We start from the raw sequence: 22,775 nt of genomic DNA, 5'->3' as shown, positions 1-22,775 counted from the left end.
TCTAAGATATACATACATATATAAATAGGTACAAAATAAAGTGTCAACATTAAAAAGCTCAACTATTTAAAAGCTTTTAACTATATAACTTAAGTAGTACATATAAAACACTGAAATGCAAGGATATGGAATCTACTAAACAGAGTCAAAGTCTTTTTTGAAATGCAAGACCAAAAAATCAAATTCTGGTTTGCAGAGAGGAAAAAAGTATCAAAAACCAGAATTCCTAACAGAGCAGCTAGAAAGGGGCAATATTATAAATCTCATCAGCTGAATCTCTATCATAAAGTGACTTTCCCCTGATTGCAAAACTGCCATATTTTGGAATACATTTTAGTTCGCCAGACACATTGTCAAAACTTTATATACTTCCAAGTGACAAACCTGTGCTTTGCCTTCTCCCGCCTAAAAAGGAAAAACTTTATAAACAATGAACCTACATTCTATTCAACCATCAGGTCTGAACGACCAGCTGCTGAGTGTGAATGCCCTGACCAGGCCCACTCCCACCAAGCACACCGCAGGCTCTGCCGCGTCCCAGCCCACGCGTCCCAGCCCACGGCGTCAAAGCAGCACGTGAGGCAGGGCTCCGCTGTCACCGCGTGCTGTAGACCCAAACCCTCACGAGCTATAGCTTCACGTGCACTCGCCTACAAACGGGTGGGGGTCGGGAGAGTACAAGAAAAGGAAATACACTATACAGACAAACTATAATTAAAGAATAAAGTCTCCAATGGGTAATGGAGAAATAGATACTTTCCCAGCAGCTACGTCTGAAATTTTTGGTATTATTATTTTTTTTCTGGCTAGGTGGAATTTTTTTTTAAGTATAGTTTTACGTTATCAGTTTTCAGCGTTCAAACCACAAGATTTGAGAATAAAATAGTGAGAGAGAGACAGGCTGGAAAGATCTGAGGGAAGGGTTATAATGCTGCCTTGACACAGAAATCCCTCACTGAGAGGTAAAGCTTGAACACAGTTAAAACTCTGACTAAGGAAGCTGTTTTATGTGAGCAAAAGAGAGCACCTAAAAACTAAATGTGTCAGTATTTCTCAGTTCTAGAAACTATAGAAGTCACATGTAAGTCTGAAGAAGCTAGTTTGAAAATACCTGTACAAAAATATAAAAATCTATAAATTTTTTTGTTTTTGTTTTAAGCTTGTGTTGATCTTTGAAAATATTACATGCACAATAATACATCAATTGGAAAAGTGGCAACCGAAGAATTAGATATTTTTAGCTTTCTCTTCCTTTACATATATATACACACATAATACAATAAAAATAATCTGTATTTTGGTTGTTTGGTGGAAGTATACTACAATAAGCTAAATAAACTTTAAATTTTCAAGGTCAAAAACTACTTTATCAATACTTTACTAAAATGAAATATATTAAAATTTTCTACAAGTGCAGAAATAAAAAGACGAGATATCTAAATGGCCACCAACTTATCTACTGTGGAAGCGAACTAGAGGAACAGCAAAATCATAGTTGTACGTGTGGATGCTCCTTCTGTAGATAATTGGACCCAAACAGAAATAAAATTCACAGTTCAGTAAGATCCCTAACCCTGACCTTTTCATTTTCTTTTTTTTCTCCTTTTATTCATACATTCATACAGTATCATGTAAGCTGTGCAAAACTTTACTTAGACTGGCAGTTTGCCATATCAGTTGCATTTGTCTTTGGTACAAAAAATAAAACAATCGCAATAATGTGCAAGTATTTGTCTTCTTCCGGTCAAGTACCGAAATATGAGTTTTCTAGAGCCATCTTTTTTTTTTGTTTGTTTTTTTGTTTGTTTTTTTTTATACAATACACAGACTCTGTGGCATATATCTACATTTCGACATAGTCCTATATACATTCAAAAAATCTGAAAAAGAGTTGGAACAAAAAAACATTTAAACCCCATAATTTTTCCACCTATATATCTTGTTTTTCCTCATTAGGGTTTTCATCATACAAAATATTACCAGTTTTATAGTTTCCCCAAAATACAAGGCACAAAGAATATGCTTTTTTTCTTACTTGCACAGACATTATATATATATATTTATATATATTTATATATACCATATTGAGCTCGGAAAATGAACACCTAATATGGCACATGGGCATGAGTGCTGTGTTGTGCCATGTACAAGTGAGATTAATGGTTGTGGAAAATTAGAACAAAAAGCAATAATTCTAAAAACAATCTAAATTGTTTTAAAACAATGCTTCCTCAATTTTTTGTAGTTCAGAACATAAACCTGCCACAGTATTTGGCATTTACTAATATCTTCACCCCTCCAAAATGTTCTGCTTTAACAGATTTTCGCAATCTGTATCTAAACATTTAGTTAAAAGTATGAGTTTCAACTCTGATGCCAGTAGCAGTTGTAACCACGGTTTACACTCTGAAGATGCAATAATCAAGTGTTTGGATCATGCTTCACTTATGCTACTTAGTTCTTAAAACAATGTAACCTAATTGTAAATGTTTACATAATGTTAAACTGACATGCAAAACAGAATGAAAATTTACAATGAATAACGGGACAAACTAGACATTCTGACCAGTGGTCCAACGAAGCCGATCACACTTTTGAGGCTGGTATCCTGAGTCCTACAAGGCCTCCGGTGGGATTGCCTTCTGCGGTCTTCTCTAACACTTGGTTAACAAATTCTGAGGTTTGCCCGGCCACTGGGAGACCTGAGGAAAAGAATCAGAGGCACACTCAGACACAGAAATGGAGAGAGCGTGAGGGGGCGTGGGGGTGGCCCTCGGCAGACACCGGTCCCAGATGAGTACTCTGCTCCATGCTACTGCAGCCCAGAAAACCAATTCTACCCATCAGACCAGAGCCTACAATTTTAAGATTAGAAGGGTCAAGTCAAGGATAACCACAAAGAATGGTTAGTCAACCTTTTGAAGCAGGGCAGATGACGAACAGTAACAGTCCAAAAGACAAAAATGCAGAGCTTGCAAATTATCAGATGAAACATACAAGAAAGAAACTACGAAAATGAATCACAGAGTAACATAAAAAGGCAAAAACAAAAAGCCATATGAATAAATCCTAACAGATATTTTGACGACAGAACCAAAACTGAACATGTACCAAGAATGAAAATGACCTAGACTCGCCTACTGAAGAAAAACTCCCAGATGACTAACAAAGAAAATTCGACTGTGTATTACATATAAAAATCTAAGAGTAAATTTAGTGGTATGCAAATAAAAAATTAATTAAATTAAAAAATGGTTTTAAAAGAGATGTATCTGATGTTAACTGATTCAGAAAGCTTGAAAGTCAAAGGGCAGGCAGAGGGACACCGAGCGAACACAAACAGTAAGACGGCTGCGTGCGGGGCGGCCGTACCGGACAGGGCGGACGGACTGCATGATGTTAAAGACTGCGTTCCACGGCAGCGGTGAGGCCCACCCAGACGCCCCAGCGCTCCAAAGCAGCACCACGGGAAAGGCGAGAAGACAGTGGAACACCTTTGAGGGGCCTGTGCACAGCGGGTCCTGTCCGACCGACCAGCCGGCACAGGGTGAGTGCAAGGCGCCCGCAGGAAGACGCGAGGGCTGCAGCAGCCCAGCCTCTGTGCCCTCAGCAAAGTGACCAGCCGGGACTCCCTTGCAGGACAGGAGCCAAGACTGGTAAGAATCAAAATTGAGCAAGACAGGGACAATAGGTAGGAGAGAAAGCCACGGTTCAGATAAAATGGGGGAGGGATGCAGAACAAAACGTCTCAGAAAGCAAGCTGCCAGCACCAGTGTGCTAAGGCTGGCCCTGCCACAAGGCCTCCTCTTGTCCTCTCCTGACTGTGGCCTCTGACATTCCAATGCAGCAAAGAAACCCCCTCAGCCCTTTGGCTTTTGTACTCCACCTTGACTCGCATTAAGGCCACTTGCCCTGGCTGGTCTGTCTCTCTGTGTCTCCTGTCCACCCGCCTCGCTGACCTGCTCCCTTAGCTTCCCTCCCTGTGGCCTCCCTGTGCATGTGGTGACTCTGTCTCTCTAGGACTAACTGTCTTTTCCTGCATCTCTCCTGGGGCCTCTCTTGTGGCCGCACATGCATGAACATCTCATGAACAAATACAGAACACTTTTTACATTAACTGAAGACAAGGGATTCTGTGAAGTTTGAAGATACAAAATTTATGAACCAAACTTTCTTTTCAAAGTTCACACAAATTGAATTCACATACAAATAAGCAACAGAAAAGTATCAAGGTCAAAAATCCCATAAAAAGTTACTGTAAAACAAAAGAAAAAAAGAAGATTCCTACAAATGATAAAAGTATGCCTGAAAGACATGAATAACCACAAAAATGTATGAAAACCAAAACCCATTTTTATTTCAAAATGAACTAGAAGACATTTAAAGAAAATGATATGAGATATGAAAGGACAACATAATAAGCAATAAAACTCAGAAATAAGATGACAGAACTCAGAAAAGAATTAGAAATGAAAGAAAAATATTAACTCTTGAAATTAAGGCAAAACTGAAAAAAAATGAGCAAATAAACATAGCAGATAATGATTTTAAGAGAAATAGAGGTGAAAGGGACGAAGAATATTAACATTAAAGACAGGCAAAGAAGATCCAACCCACAAATAATGAGCCCCCGAAGAAGCAAACCAAAGCAAGGGAACAGATAAAGTACTAAAATGATTTCAAACTTCATACTGAAAGGGCACAGTGCACACGTGAGAATATCAACCTTAAATAACCAATACCAAGACACAGTCTAGTAAAATTACTGTGATTTAAAGAAAAAGAAAACAACCATAGGCAAAAATAGCAAATGCCTTCTAAGGGAAAAAATTAGGCAATTATTAGCTTTTCAACAGGAGCCCTTAGTGCCAGAGAAAATGGAGAAACTATCCAAATCACTCAAGGAAAGAAATGTGAATCAAGGATTTTGTTATCTGATGAAATAGACTTTTAGATATAAAAAGAATATACAAGCTTTTTTCAACACAGAAATCCTTTACATTAAAATAACAAGAAACAAAAGACAGATGCCCTGAAAGAATGCAAAACAAATGCTGCTAGAGGACAGGTGACGTGGCTGAGCGACTTTTAGCGTCTCAGGGTCTCCAGGGCCATTCTGCTGCGAGGTCCGGAAGTGACCGCTCCTGCGGGCTCAGCCCCTGGCCCCCAGCGCTCCGCGCCTGCATCAGCTACCCCTGCTTTCCCGGCCAGGCGCGCCGGGCCTGGCTCCCCAGTGCCTGCCTCTCTGTTCCTCCCCACGCTGTGCAGTCTGCTCGGGAATGAAAAGCCCGACAGTCAAGTTTGTTAGAATTCTGTGACGTGTAAAAGGAAAAGGTGAACCTCGACTGCCGCGTAAACCGCAGGCTTCCCAGGTCAGAGATCTCTGTTTGCCTTGTCCCCAGAGAAACTCAGAAGTGGCTAGGAGTTTATCTTCCCTAAGACTCAGAGTGGTTCAGTGCTGAGGTCTAAATACAACACGTGGTAACCAGCAGTGCGCGTTTGTGAGCGCTAAGTCGCAGAAGACAAAGCTACTTGCAATGGAGAGCAACGACCACGCGAGCACTTGTCTTCCCTTACCCTTTTGGAATCGTATATTTTACGCTCCGTGTTGTTATTTGTTATTAATTATCCACTATTCTTCTTACCAAGAGTATCTTTAATGAGGATTTCAAGCTTCTGCCCCATGTTGGGTCCTCGCTCCTCTCTTGGATTCTGTACTCGGTTGACAATCTCTTGCTTGATGGAGTTGATGACAAACAGTAAGTTATCTGCAAGACAGAACAAGGCACTTGGAACGTGTCACTGACATGGAAGAACTTGCTTTCAATTATGTAATAACAGATATCCAATTAAAAATGGAGCATGTGTAAGAAACTATTAAGCAGTGACAGTTATAAGCTTTCTTATCCAAACAGACTAATTTCAAATGATGAGCCTTTTGATAACAAACTGTAGACGTGTATCAAGGTCTACTGACCTGTAAGCAACGTCTCTTACCTGGCCTCATCGCTTTAGGCCTATGACGGTGCCTAGTACACACATTCATAAGATCTTAGTGTTTATTAAATAAATCAAACAAAATCTTTCAAAGACAAAAACTTTTAAGAACAAATTTCCCTGCCTTATGACACTTAAAAACAAAGAGCAGAGTCAACCAAAGTAAACAGAAGGAGGGACATAAAGATAACAGCAGAAATCAATGAAACTGAGCGCAAATTCATAATAGGGAAAGCTAACAAAGCCAAAAGCTGGTTCTTTGAAAACATCATCAAAATTGATACCCCCTCCTCCACCCATCCCCAGCGAGACTGATCAATCATCTATATCTAGAATAAAAAGGGGGTTATCCTCAGACCCTAGATCCATTAAAAGGATAAGAAAATGCTATGCCAACAAATTTAACAACTTGGATGAAATGGACAAATTTCTTGAAAATGCAACTTAAAATCAACACAAGAAGAAATATAAAATCTGAACAGCCTATGTCTAGTAAGGAGTTAAATTTATCCAAAAATATTCCCCAAAGAAAACCCAGATGGTTTCAATGGCAAATTCTACCAAATATACAATGAAGAACTAAAAACCAATCTTAAGCTTTTTAAAAAAGATAAAGATTATGACTCAAATCATTTCATAAGACCAGTATAGCCCAAATTCCAAAACCTGATGAAGACACTATAAAAAAAGAAAATTACAGACTAATATCCCTCTTAAATATAGCCCAAAATTGTTTCACAAAGTACTTGCAACAGATTCTAATATAAAAAGAGAAATACATCATAACCAAGTAGTTTATTAGGAATACAAGGTTGATTTAATATTCAAAAATCAGTTAATGTAATTCACCATATTAGCAGATGAATATGTGATATATTATCAGAAAAAAGGATAACATGATTATTCCCATAAATGCAAAAAAAAAACAACAAAAAAAACACCCCTATATGACAATGCTCAATACCCATTCATGATAAAAGACACTAGGAAAAAAAGAGAACTTACTCAAAATGATAGAGGATAGCCCAGGTACAACAACAGCCTACAGCCCAATCATAAAGGTGAAAGATTCCCCAATCCCCCCCAAACAAGATTGCAAATAAGACAATCACCACTTGTATTTCATGTCCTAGACATTGCAACAGGCAATAAAAATAAATAAAAGGCATAAAGATCAGAAAGAAAGAAAGAAATTTGAAGATGATAATTGCTTAAACAGAAACTTCTGGGGCATCTACATCCATACTACTAGAACTGATAAACAAATTTAGCAAGATAACAAAATGCAGAGTATACTAAAAAAATTCCTTTTATCTGCATTTCTAAGCAGCAAAGAGTTTGAAAGTAAAATTTCAAAAGTAATTCCATTTACAGCAGTGCCAAAAGTATCAAATACCCAGGAACAAATCTCACAAAAGATGTCCAAGTACTCTATACTGAAAACTATAAAACAAGGTGGGGAGAAATTAAAGACACCTTAACTAGATGGAAAAAGATACCAAGTTCATGGACTGGAAGACTCCATTTTATTAAAGATGATAATTCTCTCCAAACTGACCTACAGATTCAAAGCAATCCCAATCAAATTTCAGTGAGCTGTTTTTAAAAGGTGACAAACTAATTCTAAAATCTGTATGGTCATGCAAAGGACCTAGAATAGCCAAAACAACTTTGATAAGAAATAACTACCTGACTAAGATTTACTATAAAATACAGTAATCAAGATAGTTTATATAAAGATAGACAAATAGATCACTAGGACAGAATCCGGAATCCAGAAACAGACCCACACATACATGGTCAACTGATTTCACAAAGATGCATATTATACACAAATGTAAAATAGCCAGCCACACAGATGCACAGAACTATGGGTGAGCATAACTACTGAACGCCACAGAGCCAGATGCCAGCATGCGTCCAAAGAAACAGACCCAGAGGCTCTCAGGGGCCCAGCACACACCCCTGCAGTGTGAGCCAGCTGGGCTCTAAAAGTAATAAAATGCCCATGACATCACAATCATTTCATCTATATATACTCTCAGAGCTCAAGATGGAAATGCTTCAGCAGCCAGAGAGAATAATAGGGGAACGGGGTAGATTTCCATTCCAAGAAGCCAAATATTGTTTTACCTAATTCATTTACCTTGATTAGAGTGGCCATTACTAAATAAAACATCGGTTCATTTAACAAGTTGTTCACGGCTGGAAACCCTCTTTCCGCTCTTACAAATGGAAACAAGATAATCACAATCGGGGATTAAGGAAAACGACACAAAGTTTATGAGCACCTACACGCCAGACACCATGCTGCATTTCCAAAAATCTTCAGAAACAAATAATAATTGATCCTTTTGCCACTGTTTCACTTTCAGATACAACAGTCCAAGTGCTACACCGTGAAGTATTCAATTTTAGAGGCAAAGGAACATGCAAACTCTTAGGGTACCAAGTGTAAGGAGCAGTACCAGAGTGGGGGGACAGGGGGGCACAGGGGCATGAGGACGGTCCCCTCCGCTCCACAGGGACCTTCTCTCAGGACCAGCCCCCTCGGTTACATCGCAGGATGCCTCAGAGGCAGCGATTTTCTACATGTGCCATGCTGTGAACGACTGGGGTCTAACCCAACAATCCCCAAATATGTGCTAGGACGGCTGTGTGCCAGTAACCGAGGGTGTGAAAAATATAAGGTCCTTCGGAGCAGCTGCGGGGGAGCCCACGAATCTGTGTGTCAACGTGTACACAACAATTTCAATGAGCAAACCAGTGTGTAAACCAGAAACCTAAACTACCCACTCAAAGGCTGAAATAAACACCAGTCAACAGATTGGCTAAGCCAGCACCGCCACTGCGAAAGGAAAGCAGGCACGGACTCCGCTCCCAAGCCGAAGAGCTCCTCGGGGCAGACCCGGGGCCCGGCCGGGGGGCCACAGACAGACACTCCCGCTAGAAGGACATGAATGAGTAAGAGCACGTCGCTTACTGAGTGCAGTAACAAAAACCAGGCTGGCCTAAAACTGCGCAGAACACAGGAGAAGCAAGTAACAGACCCAAAGAAAAACAGTGGTCAGCAAATAAAAGGAGGATAATCAAATTCTTAAAAGTTTAGGTTTACCATATTCTGTGTTGAGGCCCCACAATTTCACTTTATTAGCTTCATACTGGGCTTTTTTCTTTAACCGACAAGCCCTGTGAAAGGAAGGAGTAATTAGTTCACTTTTTAAAAATGAACATTCAGAATATATTTCTTTGTTGCCGTCAGACATTTTCTAGTAGCAACCAAAGACCACTGCCTACCAACATTTTTATATTAAGTAATTCAGTTACCAAAAAACCCACAATATAATCGGTCATTTATCCAAACTAATTTTTAAAAGTTGTAAGCATATTCAAAAGTTAAGCTATGACCAGTTCACTGAAATAAACCCACAAAAAGTGACGATACAAAGCGCTGTGCAGTAGCAGAACCGCAGGGCACGCGGGGAGGGGTGCAAAACAGCACACAGAGCTCCTCTGGAAAAGGGTAACTAAAAAAATTTTTGCTTTATTACTTTGGAAATAGCTACTTTGGCAGTTCCTTTAAAATTAAACATCCGCTCCTGGGTATATACCCTAGAGAAACAATAACTATGTCCCCATGAACATCTCTAAGTGAACGTTTATGGTGGCTTTGCTCCTAATTGCCAAAAACGGGGAACAACCCCAACACCCTTCAGCTGGTGCGTGGAAAAACTGTAGAGTATCCCCACAAAGAGATACTACTCAACAATAAAAAGCAACAAACTACCACTCCTCACAGTGTTGAATCAAAAAACTGGAGAGCCAAAAGTATGACTCCATCTATACAATATTCTAGAAAAGGCAAAACTGTAGGGAGAGAAAACAGGTCAGAGGCAGCGGGGGGTTGTGGGGGAAGGGTGTTTACTTTGACAATGGGACATGAGGAAATTTTTAAAGTGATAAAAATGTTCAATGTCTTGATTGTGGGGGTGGTTATATGATTGAATATGTCAAAAATCACAGAAGAATTTCAATTACTATAAAACCAACAAAAAACAAAGCTAGGATAGAAGTTTTTATTGTTATACTAGACTTGAGTGGGTTTGCCTCTCCCCCGCAAACCACCTTTTCTTTAATCCTCATCCGTGGATACGTTTTTTAAATTGATTTTAGAGAGAGGGATAGAGAGGGAGAGAAACATCAACTGACTGCCTCCCATACATGCCCCAAATGGGAATCAAACCTACAACCTGGGCATGTGTCCTGACTGGGAATCGAACCCTCAACCTTTTGGCGTATGGGACAATGCTCCAACCAACTGAGCCACCCAGCGAGGGCTCACCCCTATCTTTTTTCCGCCAAGCATAAATAGCGTATTTTGCCCTGGCTGGTGTGGCTCAGCTGGTCGGAGCGCTGTTCCATGACCAAAGAGTTGCCCGTTGGGTCCCCAGCCAGGGCGCATGCCTAGGTTGCAGCTCTAGCCCCAGTTGGTCCTGACACACACAATCCCTGGCTGGGCGCGCACAGGAGACAGCCAATCAATGTTTCTCTCTCTCCCTTCCTCTATCTCTAAAAGCAATGAAAAAATGTCCTCAGGTGAGGATTTTTTTTTTTAAAGCATAAATACTGTCTTTTACTTTCAAAGGAAAATTTATAATATTCTCATTACAGCATTTGTAAAAGTATATTTCTGAATAAATGGTTGAGGGTCAGATGAGCTTCTATAAAAGCTTGCTGCAAGTCTAATCCCACCTCCTAACTTCACTCACACGCGTGAGGACGATCAGTATTTACCTGGAAGCCAGCTTATTTTTTTCCTTCCTTGACCTTGGCCGAGCAGTTAAGGGAAGCTCGCTGACCGGAGTCAGGTCGCTAATCACCTTATTCAGTTTCCGTAGCTCATTGCCTATCTGCAGTAGTTTTTTAGGGTTTGGAGTCAGGTCCTCTACGTCAGTTCTCCGTGACTTCTTCACTGCGTATTTTCCTGCAGGGGGTTTAAAAGAAGTGTCAGTTACATCATTTTATTTAACAAAGGTTCATTTCCCACAGCCGTACCCTAAAACCGCATTCTTCCCCACCGCACCCCCCCTTTTCCCGCTCAGAAGTCTTGGCACGCTTCAGACGCCTGGGTCACAACCCCTGCTAGAGGCCCTGGCCTCGGCTGCCCCCCGCCTGTGACTACGGGGGCGGGGGTGACCTGAGAAACAGCTCAGGCCTTTTCCAAGTCCTCTCGCCTTAAGGGCTCTAGCCCTGGTGTGACATCTTATTATCTGCACGGCAGGAATAAGCATCTCCAACTTTGGGCCTGGAGTGCAAGTTCGCCTGCACACAAAAACCAAGGCTAGGCCCTGACCGGCGCAGCCCAGGGGCTTGGGCGGCGTCCCGCAGAGTGAGAGTCGAAGTCTGATCCCCGGTCGGGGCACATGCCTGGGTGGCAGGTCATGTCCCTGGCCGGGGGTGTGCAAGAGGCAACCGACTGACATCTCGCACGTCAATGTTTCTCTCCCTCTTTCTCCATCCCTTCCCCTCTCTCTAAAAATAAATAATTATTTAAAAAAACAAATCAGGGCTACGGTATAATATACAATCAGAAAAAGATTCTCGAGATTTTACCTAAACCAAGATGCTTTGATTCTCTTACTAAAAGCTTGCCACACACACACACACACACATACACACACACCCATATATACATAATTTTTTCCTTGTGTTGGACTCAAAAACGCACCAAACAAAGGAAGGGTGCCTTTTTTAAAAGCTCTTCTTCGGTTAGTCTGGTACCTGACACACAGCAGACCCCAGAGGTCTTGCCCTGTCACTGCAGGCAAGAGGGATGGCTCTGTCCTCAAACTACAATGCAGAACACAACTCTCCTAGACCTATTTATCGGCCCTGACTTCTCATTTCTGGTAGGAAAATCAATCTTAAGGCAAAAACTAGGTTTTTATTCATTGAGAAACAGTAAAGCACAGACCTGGATATCAGCGGAAAGGGAAAATGAGGCACAAATATATGTCTGGTACAATTCCAGTGTCAAAAATGCTTAGCAACTTAAATCCGCAACATGAGTGATTATTAAACTGTGCATTGAGCACCAAACTTAACTAGCGCCCTCCGCTTTGGATTAATGTAAAAAGAACATTTATGCAGAAGAAATCCCGCATATGGGTTCAAAATTCGAAAACCGTCCTAAGATGATAAGCTCCTCCTGACCCTATTTCCCCCTCTGTCTGCATTCCTTTCCTTACAGCTGTTCTTCCCGCCTTCTCCTTGCCCTCCTCCTGCCTCCCACCACCGTTCTGAGCCCGTTTATCTCAGGCCTAGAGACTGGATGAGAGGGGCCGTGAGGGGCAGGGCCCACTCTCCTTCCCCCCAGCCCTCTGGGTTATGGCATCTGGGACAGGCCAGCAGTGCGCAGTCTCCTGATCGCTTCCTGGAAGTGGCCGGACGTGAGATCGTTCTCAGACAGGCCCTCCTCTCTGTTTGGGTAATGGCTCTCGGCTCCGGGGCAAGCTGTTGGTGAGCCAACAGCGGCCGCAGCAAACACAGAGCTCTAGTGCCCCCCTCTCCGGTTTGCTAGGAAGAGTTGAACACCTACACACACAATGATTAAACACTACGGTTTAGTACCTCTATTTAAAGTGGCATAAAATAGCCCTGGCTGGGGTGCTCAGTGGGTTGAGCACCGGACCAGTCTGATTCCCAGTCAGGGCACGTGCCTGGGATGCAGGCTGGGTCCCCAGTTGGGGGCGCGCGAGAGGCGACCACACAGTGATGCTTCTCTCCCTCTCTCCCTCCTTTCCCCTCTCTCTAAAAATAAATAAACAACACCCTTAAATAAATAAATAAGCGGGCAGATAAAGCGGCGTACGACATTTGGCCGCCGTCACCCCTTACCGTGGTGTAAGCCGTTTTTCTGGTACATGTTACTCGGGAGGGTGTCCCGGCTCCACTCCGAGGGCCGCAGCACCCTCTCCTGCTGTGATGGCGTGAGCTGCTCGCTGTACTCCCAGAAGTACCTCCGTTTGCCTCTCTTCCGGGAGGCCACTGACGTCATCTCCTTCAAGTCTTCCACGGAATCATTTTCATAGCCTTAGGAAAACAACACGAGCCCTGTCACCCAATTTTTAGGTTCCATAAGTTTCACTAAATCAATCATGACAAACAGAAGATCCTTCTATTTGTTGTCTGATGCATTTCCTTTCATCTGCAAGGACGCTGTTTATCGCTGGCATGTCAAAGGTGGCAAACCAGATCTGTAATACAACTTTTCGTGTAGAAATCCCTAACTCATAAAATATTCAGAGATCAAAAACAAAGATAACTACACTACCTTTCTGGGGTTTCTCTTTGGTCTTCATAAGTTAGTACGTGACGCCCTCTATCCTCACGTAGGATTGAGAGAATAATGAAATACAGCTATAGGAATGTCAAAGCCCCATCAGATAACGGTACTCAGCCACTCTCCTGTGCCCTTAAATGTCTGCTTTTGAATACGGATGCCCCTGAAACACCCTTCCCGCGCCCCACCAGGAGCTGTGAGCCTCCCTGGGGCGCTGCCCTATGGGCAGAGCTGGGTGAGGCAGCAGCTCTTGGCCTCTCTGGCCGCCCCCCCCCCCCGGCCCCTGTGCGAAGTACAAACATGACAGCTCCCGCACAGGTGCTTAAAAATGTATGTGCTTATTTTAATAGTTTACTGGAAACAATCTGCATTTACTTCATTGTTTAAGAAGTTATTTTTCTCACTAAGGGGAAGTTTCAGAACGTGCTCATCCTGAGCTGCTAGAACTGGTCAGTCCTAATACAGGATGACCCAGTGCCCTCAGACCGCCTCAGAGAATGCCCCCCTTGTATGAGCACAAACTGAGGTGACCCGGAAACACGGGGCGGCACTGGCCAAGCAACATGACCACTTTCCCTCCTAAAAATGTTGACTCCTCTGGAACTGACACTAAGAAAGTGATGACATCTGAGCATTTGAAAAAACTATAATTTTACCAGGTTTTCTTCAGATTAACGTTAACTAGGAATATGATTCCATTTCTATGACATTCTAGAAAAGGTAAAATTATTGGGGGGTGGAGGGAGGGGCTGCCTATAAAGGAACATGAAGGAAATTTGGGGGAGGCAATCAAATTCTCTGTGTCCTGATTGTGGTGGTTACATGACTACACGCACTTGTCAAAATTCACAGAGGTGAGTACTTAATGGGAGTGAATTTTACTGTGTGAAAATTATTCCTCAATAACCATGACCTTTAAAAGGAGAATCAATTCGGAGAGCAGAATGATTTCGAAGCAACAGTCAGGAGAAGCTTTACAGCATGCGAGTGCACTCGTGGTTCTTTAAAACAACGTGGCAGGCAGAGTGACCGTGAACCTTGGGGTCTTCCTTAAGAAATGACGGCCACTTCAGTGGCTGGGCAGGGCCTGGACTGACTGAGGCCCCAGGACTCGAGGAGTTTAGCTCCCACTGGGCTTCCCACTTTCCTGTGCCTATCCAATGAAATGGTCTAAGTGGGGTTTCCCCCCACATACATTCCACATTGCAAAGAGTAACCAAGAGTCTTATTTATTCTGTCCCACCCAAATTAGTTACCAGTTTTATTTATTTATATATACTCAGTCTTTTTTTAAAAGTATTTAACGGGCCATCCATTTCCTTTGATCTAACACTTCAACACTTTCTACGAGTGTACACTGTAAACTCACCACAGTGCACACACACAATGGACTTGTTAGCTAAGTCAGCCACCCTGCGGTACAGAGGCTACCAGGATCTAGTAACATGCAGAAAAATTACATTCCCAGATACTGGTCTAGCATTTAAGGTCACTGACTATTTCCCCAAGTATGTTCTGAGAATCGCTATTGCTGTAAGATACGCCTCCGTCCCCAAGCGGGTCCCGTGGTCAAACTGGTCTTGAGAAACTCCTCCTGCGTGTTTCTCTGCCAAGTCACAGTGCACACAGGCACATCGGAGGACGGAAATCACAACGGCACGTGAGCCCACACAACCCTCAGTCCCACGAAGACAACCACCATCCTGTCTGTTCTGCTCCTCTCTGTACGGCGCCTGACACAAAAGGAGGCACTCAAAAATTCTAACAAACCAGTGGTTTGTTTAATGCAACGTTTCCAACCAAGCCTTTCCCTTTTCTTTTTCATTTGATGGCTCACCATACTGACCTGACTCATTCCTTCTGGACACAACTATCAGTCAAAAGGCTTAGGTATTGCCTAAAATTTCAATCACACATCTTTGGTTTTAAGGGCTACTGCCACCAAGCCGGTAAAGTCAATCACAAGAATGTTTAGTGGGGATTACAAAATAGACTCTCATTCTGGGGACCCAATTCTCAGTCTTACAACCAAGTAACTCCATGACCCCAACAGTTGTAGCCTGTCCACAGAACAGGCTCTATTAAAACTTGGGAGCCCGGCCAGAACAGGCACTGAAACTCCTTTTACACCTTTCCTGGAGCTTTGTAGGCTCGGGCCCTGTTGTAGCGAACTGCCAAGAACCGGCATCAAGGGAGCTGGTCATCACAAAGGGCCTCTGTACACTGTCTGCTGCAAGTTAAACCCGGCCGCCCACTCTCCGACTCGCGCTCTAAAGGGACCAGAATGATGCCCACTTTTCAGCTTCAAAGAGTTTCCTCCTGCTTCTCACCAATAACTCACTTCTGCGTTCCTAAGTCGCTTGTTCAGCTCTTTCTTTCAAGAAAAAGGGAAAATTTCATTAGCAAATGTGAACAAAGCCTAAATTACAAACACAAAATGGTGTTGATTTTTGTGGTTAAAGAATGCCATTCATTAAGGTTTGTGAAAATCGTCCCAGTGACACTAACCAAGGAGATTTACTTAAAGTCAACTGGAAATGAGTGAATTTAGTGCCACCCAAACACGTGACATTGTTAAACAGCACAAGAGGAGCGCTTTGCCCTGCAGAGTGCGGGGCGAACCATCCCCGCTTTAAAGCAGCGCTGCCCGCTTCACACCGGCAAGGGCATGTGGCGCAACAGGACGGCGCCCACTCCGACACCGGCTCCCCCTCCCTATCCGAGTCAAGGGGTGAGAAAGTGGGAATGGGGGGTCAACCTACCAAGTGGTGTCTCTTCATGGACCCACTCACTTCTCGACATGAAACCAAGTCAAAAGATCAAGAACAAATTTAAAGGGGAGGTAAAAGTCAAAGAAGGGCAAAAGGAAAGCCAGCAGTGGGGCAGAGAGCACAGTCCCTGCCTGGCCGGCGGGGAGACTTGCTTACTGACTTATCTACTCATTTAAGCACAGGCTGGCAAAGGCATCTGCTTCCCCCCACTTCCCATCCCCCTTAGCTATTACCCGGTTCCTTCCTGGTCTCACCCTTCCCCTACCCTCCTATCCTAATTCTAAATACGGATGCAAAGCAACACAGGGCTGGCCTGTCAGACCTTAAGAAGCGCTGTGGTCTTCCTACAGGCTACAAAGATGACTTCCCTTGAAACGTCTCAAAGCAGAGTTTATTCGTTTGTTGAAAAATCTTCCTGCTAAGGAGGGAAGACAACTGTTCCGTCTAGACTACACAGAGTTCTAAAGCAAACGGAAGAAAAAGCACAGCCTCCGCTCTCCTCCACACTGCACTGAAGCCCCTTTTCCACACTCGCAACCCCGCCCACGCCACACCACGCGGCTGTATCGCACACACCCACGCACGCCTTTCTGTCACGGGACGACTGCGGTAAAAGGGGTCTTTCAGCAACGAGGGTGCCTCGGTGCCCACAGCACAGCTGCTAGGCCTTAAAAGCCTTCCCAAAACTTAAGTATCAATGTTTCTAAAGCCGGAAAGTCCAGCCATCATCATAACAAATGGGAAGGGTGTTCTCTGGCAATGTGCAAGGGTTTTTAATAGCAACATTATTATGCAGGCATTACAGTATCAACATTATTTCTGAAGAAGATAACTTTTGCTTAAACTTGAAGATCTTCACTTCTTTGTGTATTAACTATGTCCCACTTGGCAATACCATTTTCATAAATAAACTGCACAAGCCAACAGTGGCAACAGCCCAGGCATGTAAATGCTGGAGGGGACCGGTCCCCGCAGGTTTCACTTTCTCTCTCCCTTTGTTTGAAAGCACTGTGTATAAATAAAACAGCCTCCTTCATGCTCATTAAGTTATAGCATACACTTTTCTTGAATGGAAAAACACTGAGCATGTGAAGATGCAGCAGACACGAAGAAAAACCTCTTTTATATGATTCATTAAGTAGGCCTTGTTGGTTATAGGCATGAGCAACGTAAGCCATCATCACTTGGTTTACCGTTCTAGGGACTCCTAACTTAACTCGTGCACAAATAGGAATGTTTTTTAAGCCAATCAATTCTTGGCATCTTTGCACAGCTGCTCAAGAGAGTGATAAATCAGGTCGCTTAGCATACAATAAATAAGAAGGAGCCATCAAGGAATCAGCATATGAACCACTATTATGAGCAGAAGTAGTCATTTTAGAGCTGTCTGAACAGGAGAAAAAAAGCAATGACATATCCAAGCCAACACATTAAGTCATTTAATCCTCAAACTAAGACAAAGAGAGCACCCATAGCAAAATGTTCTATTTCCAGATAGTAGGAGAAAGGTCAGTCTGGTAAGTCTCTAAGCATTACAATACCTGGTTCAGAGAAAGTGTCACTAATGTCGTCATCCTTGTCATCTTCATAATCCTCTTCCTCTTCCTCCTCCTCCTCGTTTTCAGAAAGTTCGTGCTCGCTGCCAAATCCTTCATCATGGTCCTCATCGTCGACATCCTCCTCGTCCTCCTCCTCTTCCTCGGGACCGCATTTGGCCGGCTGTTCACCCAGGCTGTCAGAGACAAAGAGGGAATAATTGTGCTCTTCTTTTTTCTGGGATGAATCTGAAACCGATGTGCTGGCGGAAAGACTGCTACTCTCTCCTGCTGCAGCTGCCCCAGGGCCCTCCGGGGGCAGGGGGCTGAGGAGTAGTTCTTGGGTTTCTTTAAAAGGCAAAGCTGGAGTGGCACGACCCTGAAGAGGCTCCATCCCTTTCTTTTCTGGTCTCTTTGCTACCGCCCCACAGTAGCAGGTGTTCTCCTTCGCCGCGTCTGCGTGAACCTGGCTCAGCGAGGGCCGGCTCTGCTGCGCTGGGTTGATCTTTACTTTTGCCTTTTTTACATAGTCTTTACATTCAACATGGAAGTTCACCTTTTCAGGGTGATACATGTTGGTCTTTACCATGATCTGTGTGCTTGAAGTGGGTTTACTTGCTTTTTGGGCACAGTCTGACAAAGGGGCCTCAGCCTGAAGAGTCTTCGAAGAACACAAAGGGGCAGCTGCTCTGCTTGTGATCTTCTTACCAGGGAATGAAGAAGGCAAAGGGTTTTGTTTGACACTGAAAAGTGAATCCGGGTAATACAGGGAATCAGAAACAGACTGAGAGTCTTCGCTATTAAGCTGGGCCAGAGTTGGGGTTTTACTTATGACCTCTTCATCTTGGTAAGGGCTAGAAAAGTCATCAAGACCCAAATAGTCCACTTCTTTTGTTCCCCAGATGTCACAGCTGGTTAGTTTGGTGTACTTGGTTAGGTCTTCACAGTATGTGTCCCACTGCTCCCAGTTGGAGGTCAAAGCGCCCTCGTTCTCCAGGATGTCTGTAAAGGACTCCAGATTCTCAATGTCTTTGCAGTCCTCCAAAGAAGGGAAGTTGTCTCTAGGGTTCTGTTGGTAGTTCATCTCTCTATCCTGAGAAAGGTTTAAAACAAATTACACACCCTATTTAGGAAACATTCACCTCCACCCACTTCCATACATCAAACAGAGAAGCCAGTACTTGACCTCTTACCTGTTTTATTTTAAGATAAAGGCTACTTACATGAAACTTTACCATTCCATACAACATCATTCCCTTGGACAAGAAAAAAAAAAAAAAAGGAGAGAAAAATATGTCCTTTGAAAAGTTTAAGTATGGTCCAAATATGAAGGCCTTTTGAACTTGACTATAAACACTCTCTCCTGATCTTTGACCTAGAAGGATTTGGGGATCTCCTTAGAAACAAGCTTCAATTACAAAGCACTAGCAAAGACCTTACATTCATCACAGAACACTCTGTCTTCTTAAATGAGAACTTAAAGTTGGAGGCAAAGAGCAACTCAGAGAGTTGGAACTCAGCCACAGAAGAATAAGATCTTTAGTAAGACCTTGTAACAACTCTTGGATTTGGCAAATAAAATACTCATGAGATGTAATTTTTAAAATGTGAGTAAGATTATACAGCCATTACAAAGAACGCAGTTAAAAGTCCAATGAACTAACATGGAAGGCTGCTCATCATACATTTTTATGTTAAAAAGGTTACAGGCAACTGTACTTATTAATATGTCATCCAATTTAAAATACCCATATAATTTGCCCTGGCTTGTGTGGCTCAGTGGACTGAGCACTGGCCTGCAAACCGAAAGGTCACCGGTTTAACTCTGAGTCAGGGCACATGCGTGGGTTGCGGGCCAGGTTCCGGGTTGGGGGCGTGCGAGAGGCACCTGATCAATGTTTCTCTCACACATCGATGTTTCTCCCCTTCTCTTTCTCCTTCCCTTTCCCTCTCTCTAAAAAGTAAATAAATAAATATAAGAATCGCAAAAATCTTTTTTAAATAAATAAATAATTTAAATATTCATATAACTCTACAGACATAGAAAACCTATGTCAGGAGTAGTTACCCTTGCGAAGCAGGTTTGGAGCGTGGAGGCTCAGGAAGGAAATGAGAAAGTTTCAGTTTCCCAGTTCTGTTTTGACTTTTGCATTTGTTTGGGTGGGGGGGTTGGGGGGGTGGGTAGGGGGTGTGTGTGTGTGTGTGTGTGTGTGTGTGTGAACATCTTTATTGAAGTATATAATTTATATACCTAAAATTCATCTATATTAAGTGTACAATTCAATGATTTTAAGTAAATTCCAGGTTTTATATATTTCTGTGTTGCTTACATTTTATGTAATTATGGTTATTTTTCAAATGTTTCTATTAGGAACCTTAACTGTCTATTCAGCTCAAGAATAAACGAGAAGTACACGCAGACGCCGCCTGAAACCGCTACTTCTGTCTCACACTCAGCGTGACAGATGCCTTGCTCAACATACGCAGTCCTCAATTTTTCAATTGAAAAGTCCTTTAGCATTTAAGCATATTAAAAAAGATAGCTTCTCATCCTCATCATCAAAAACCAGACTAAAGATATTTAGAAAACCTTTCTACTTACTATTTTCAGTGGGTTCACACATTCTTCTAAAATTACTAGACTGACAGTTATAAAAATCAAATTGGGCCCAATCACATCCTTTTTTTCTTTTGAGTATTTATAAATAAAAAACTACCACAACACTCTAACCATAAATCAAAGAAGAATCCAAGAAAATGTTACTTACCAGTTCATACATGAAATCTGGATCTGAACTGTTTGCTAAGAGATCCGTGCTCATCAGAGTCTGTTCCGAAAACGTGTGGCTTCGAAAGGCATCCCCAAAAGGCGGATCCATTCCGCTTACACTAGGCTACCACAGAGAAATCCGAATTTTAGAATGTGAGAGACTACTTAAAGGCCAATTTATTACCCATACGCCCCACCCCAACACCTACTATTTTCAGAAAACAATTCTGTATCTTTTCTACTGTTTAGTACATTTAAGAGACTTAACTAGCATTAAACTGTGGGGCTTATATTAGGAAAATAACTAAGATGCATAAAAACAGAAAAAGAGTGGCAATTGTTCATAAAACCTAACCTCTAAAAACTAAAGCTTACTTAGCCACCAGAGTCGGCACACAGTACCTAATGAGTACTTCCATTAGGCTATCCATATTCTTCAAATCCATCCCGAATAATACTCTCTGTACTAACCCCCTGAAGAGGAGAACGCCTGCCATTCCCGAGGGTCTTTGGAGGTAGCAAGTCAGGCTAACTGGGTACTCCTAAGTGAGTCCAGTGTCTTATTTCCCATAACAAGCTTGAGGGAAATTTGGGCATCTCTAGTCAACAAACCCCTCCAGGGCTGTGAAGGAGATACGATCAGCCAAATATCCAAAAATCTCCTGGGCAAGACTAACTTGGACATGACTCAGTAGCTTTAATCCTGGTTCCTGAAAAGGGTACGATTTGTTCTGTAACACAGAAGAAAGACTCGGCACCCAGAGTTAATCCATCCCCCTTTCCCGTTTCAACCTCTGTATAAATCACTCCAGAGTGAAGGCGGGGCTCACGCCCCTGAAGTGGCCCAAACAAGAGAGAGGCCTCCCTTTGAAATTGAACTTGCATGAAGGAAAAGGATGGGAAAAAGTAAAATTCTCTCTCTGTCTTTTTGTTCTTCTACTGCAACTTTTATTAGACTGTCTGCTTACATTTTTGTACTCATATGCCTTTCACCTGCCACAGACTGTCACACAGGCCCTCTCATCATGTCTTCCTTCATTGGTACATCCCATCCCATTCTCTTCTTTCTGATTTTCCCCAACCCTACGAGATGACAAGCTCAAAATAAGTGTTTTACAGCCCTAAATTCAAGTATTCAATAAACAGCAAATTAACATTTGGAAGGGAGAGAACTCTGAATAGCTCTGTGCAGTCAGCCTGGCAGGGAGGCCACTGGTCCTTCTAACATCAGCGAGCGAATCCCCTTTCTTCGCCTCTGTGCCTGCCTCCCAGTCACTGTGCAGTCCCAGCAGGTTTCTGACTTGCTGTGCTCAGGGCATCGTTCTGCCTGGCGTCATATGAAGCCACCCAAGAATCCCTGCCTCTCATTATTTCTAATTTCTCCCCAGCACTGAACACAAAGAGGGGAAAGGGTAAAAGCGAATGAAGAGGGGGAAGGGAAGAAGTCTGGATATACAGAGTGGGGACTAACAGGGCTTCATTTATGGTTTCAGTGACTGTCTGAAACCGGAACTGACCAATTCATAGTATAATTAATAAAAATGGATACAATCATTCTTAGGCATGTTTTATGGGAGGTGTGTGTGTGTTTGTGCGTATAAAAACATACATCATTTCCTCTTAACTACTTTTAAATTCAACAGGCATAAATGGAAAGGAACAAGTGGGAAGTAGAGAGAAGACAGAGAAGACAAAAAATGGGCTTTCTGTGGTAGATTAATTTTCAGGGGAGTAGGTTTAGCCCCCATAAAGCCAGCAGATCTGTCCAACTTCTAAACCTTTTCTTTCACCATGTTGCCTGTGCCAAGCTCTTTAAACCTCAAAGCTGTATAGCAAAGCAGGAAACAAAGGCAATGGAAGGGAGAACACATATTGAAAACTAACTGAGATCCGAAGGAAAATGTCTTAAAAAGGCAGCATGTCAAGTTGCGTTAAGAACTGGAGAACTCACAGAACCAATGGCAGTGACCTTCTGCCATGGGGAAATACAAAACCTTGCACCTACTCTGTGTGATTTACCTGAGGCATTTCCAAGCCCAGATCCTGTGAGTCCGATCCCAAACTTCTTTGTTTTCTCGTTTGTAAATTCCTTTCCAGCTTTACTTTTAATTTCAGAATTAAAGATGATTTTCACAATAAAGGGCAGGTTTCCCTGGAATGCCTTCACTTCAATGGCTTGGATCACTGCTTTTCTTTTCTGTGTGAATCTGTCAAACAACAACACACAGTAACTTCACTGAGCACCATTAAAAACAAGCTGACCTTTCCAAACGACCTTAACAAAGAACACTTTAAAGGAATAAGCCTTGTGGTTGCAATATCACGAATTTGGTTCGTTATTAGTACCAACTCCTCTGAAA

At 42.7% G+C, this 22,775-nt stretch overlaps 1 protein-coding gene across 1 annotated transcript; it reads right to left on the bottom strand.

Annotated features, from left to right (window-relative positions):
- Window positions 1–1,598: 1,598 nt before the first annotated feature.
- On the bottom strand, window positions 1,599–22,620 carry CREBRF (CREB3 regulatory factor). The gene is made up of 8 exons (XM_090288588.1): window positions 22,435–22,620; window positions 20,414–20,539; window positions 17,652–18,738; window positions 12,895–13,089; window positions 10,792–10,981; window positions 9,113–9,186; window positions 5,646–5,768; window positions 1,599–2,702 (listed from the first exon to the last, which is right to left on the bottom strand). The coding sequence occupies exons 1-8, from the start codon at window positions 22,441–22,443 to the stop codon at window positions 2,587–2,589; spliced, it is 1,920 nt and encodes a 639-aa protein (XP_090144714.1). The 5' UTR covers window positions 22,444–22,620; the 3' UTR covers window positions 1,599–2,586.
- Window positions 22,621–22,775: the final 155 nt, after the last annotated feature.

Source organism: Furipterus horrens, unplaced genomic scaffold, assembly GCF_987537825.1.
Source record: "Furipterus horrens unplaced genomic scaffold, mFurHor1.1.pri manual_scaffold_10, whole genome shotgun sequence".
Taxonomy (NCBI): domain Eukaryota; kingdom Metazoa; phylum Chordata; class Mammalia; order Chiroptera; family Furipteridae; genus Furipterus; species Furipterus horrens.
This window is presented reverse-complemented; position numbering and strand designations above follow the sequence as displayed.

Excerpts from the sequence above, each read along its gene's own strand:
- CREBRF (XM_090288588.1), bottom strand. Across the intron at positions 18,739-20,413 it reads CAGATTTCATGTATGAACTG|GATAGAGAGATGAACTACCA; the intron begins GTAAGTAACATT and ends AACCTTTCTCAG. Across the intron at positions 9,187-10,791 it reads AAAAATAAGCTGGCTTCCAG|GGCTTGTCGGTTAAAGAAAA; the intron begins GTAAATACTGAT and ends TTCCTTTCACAG.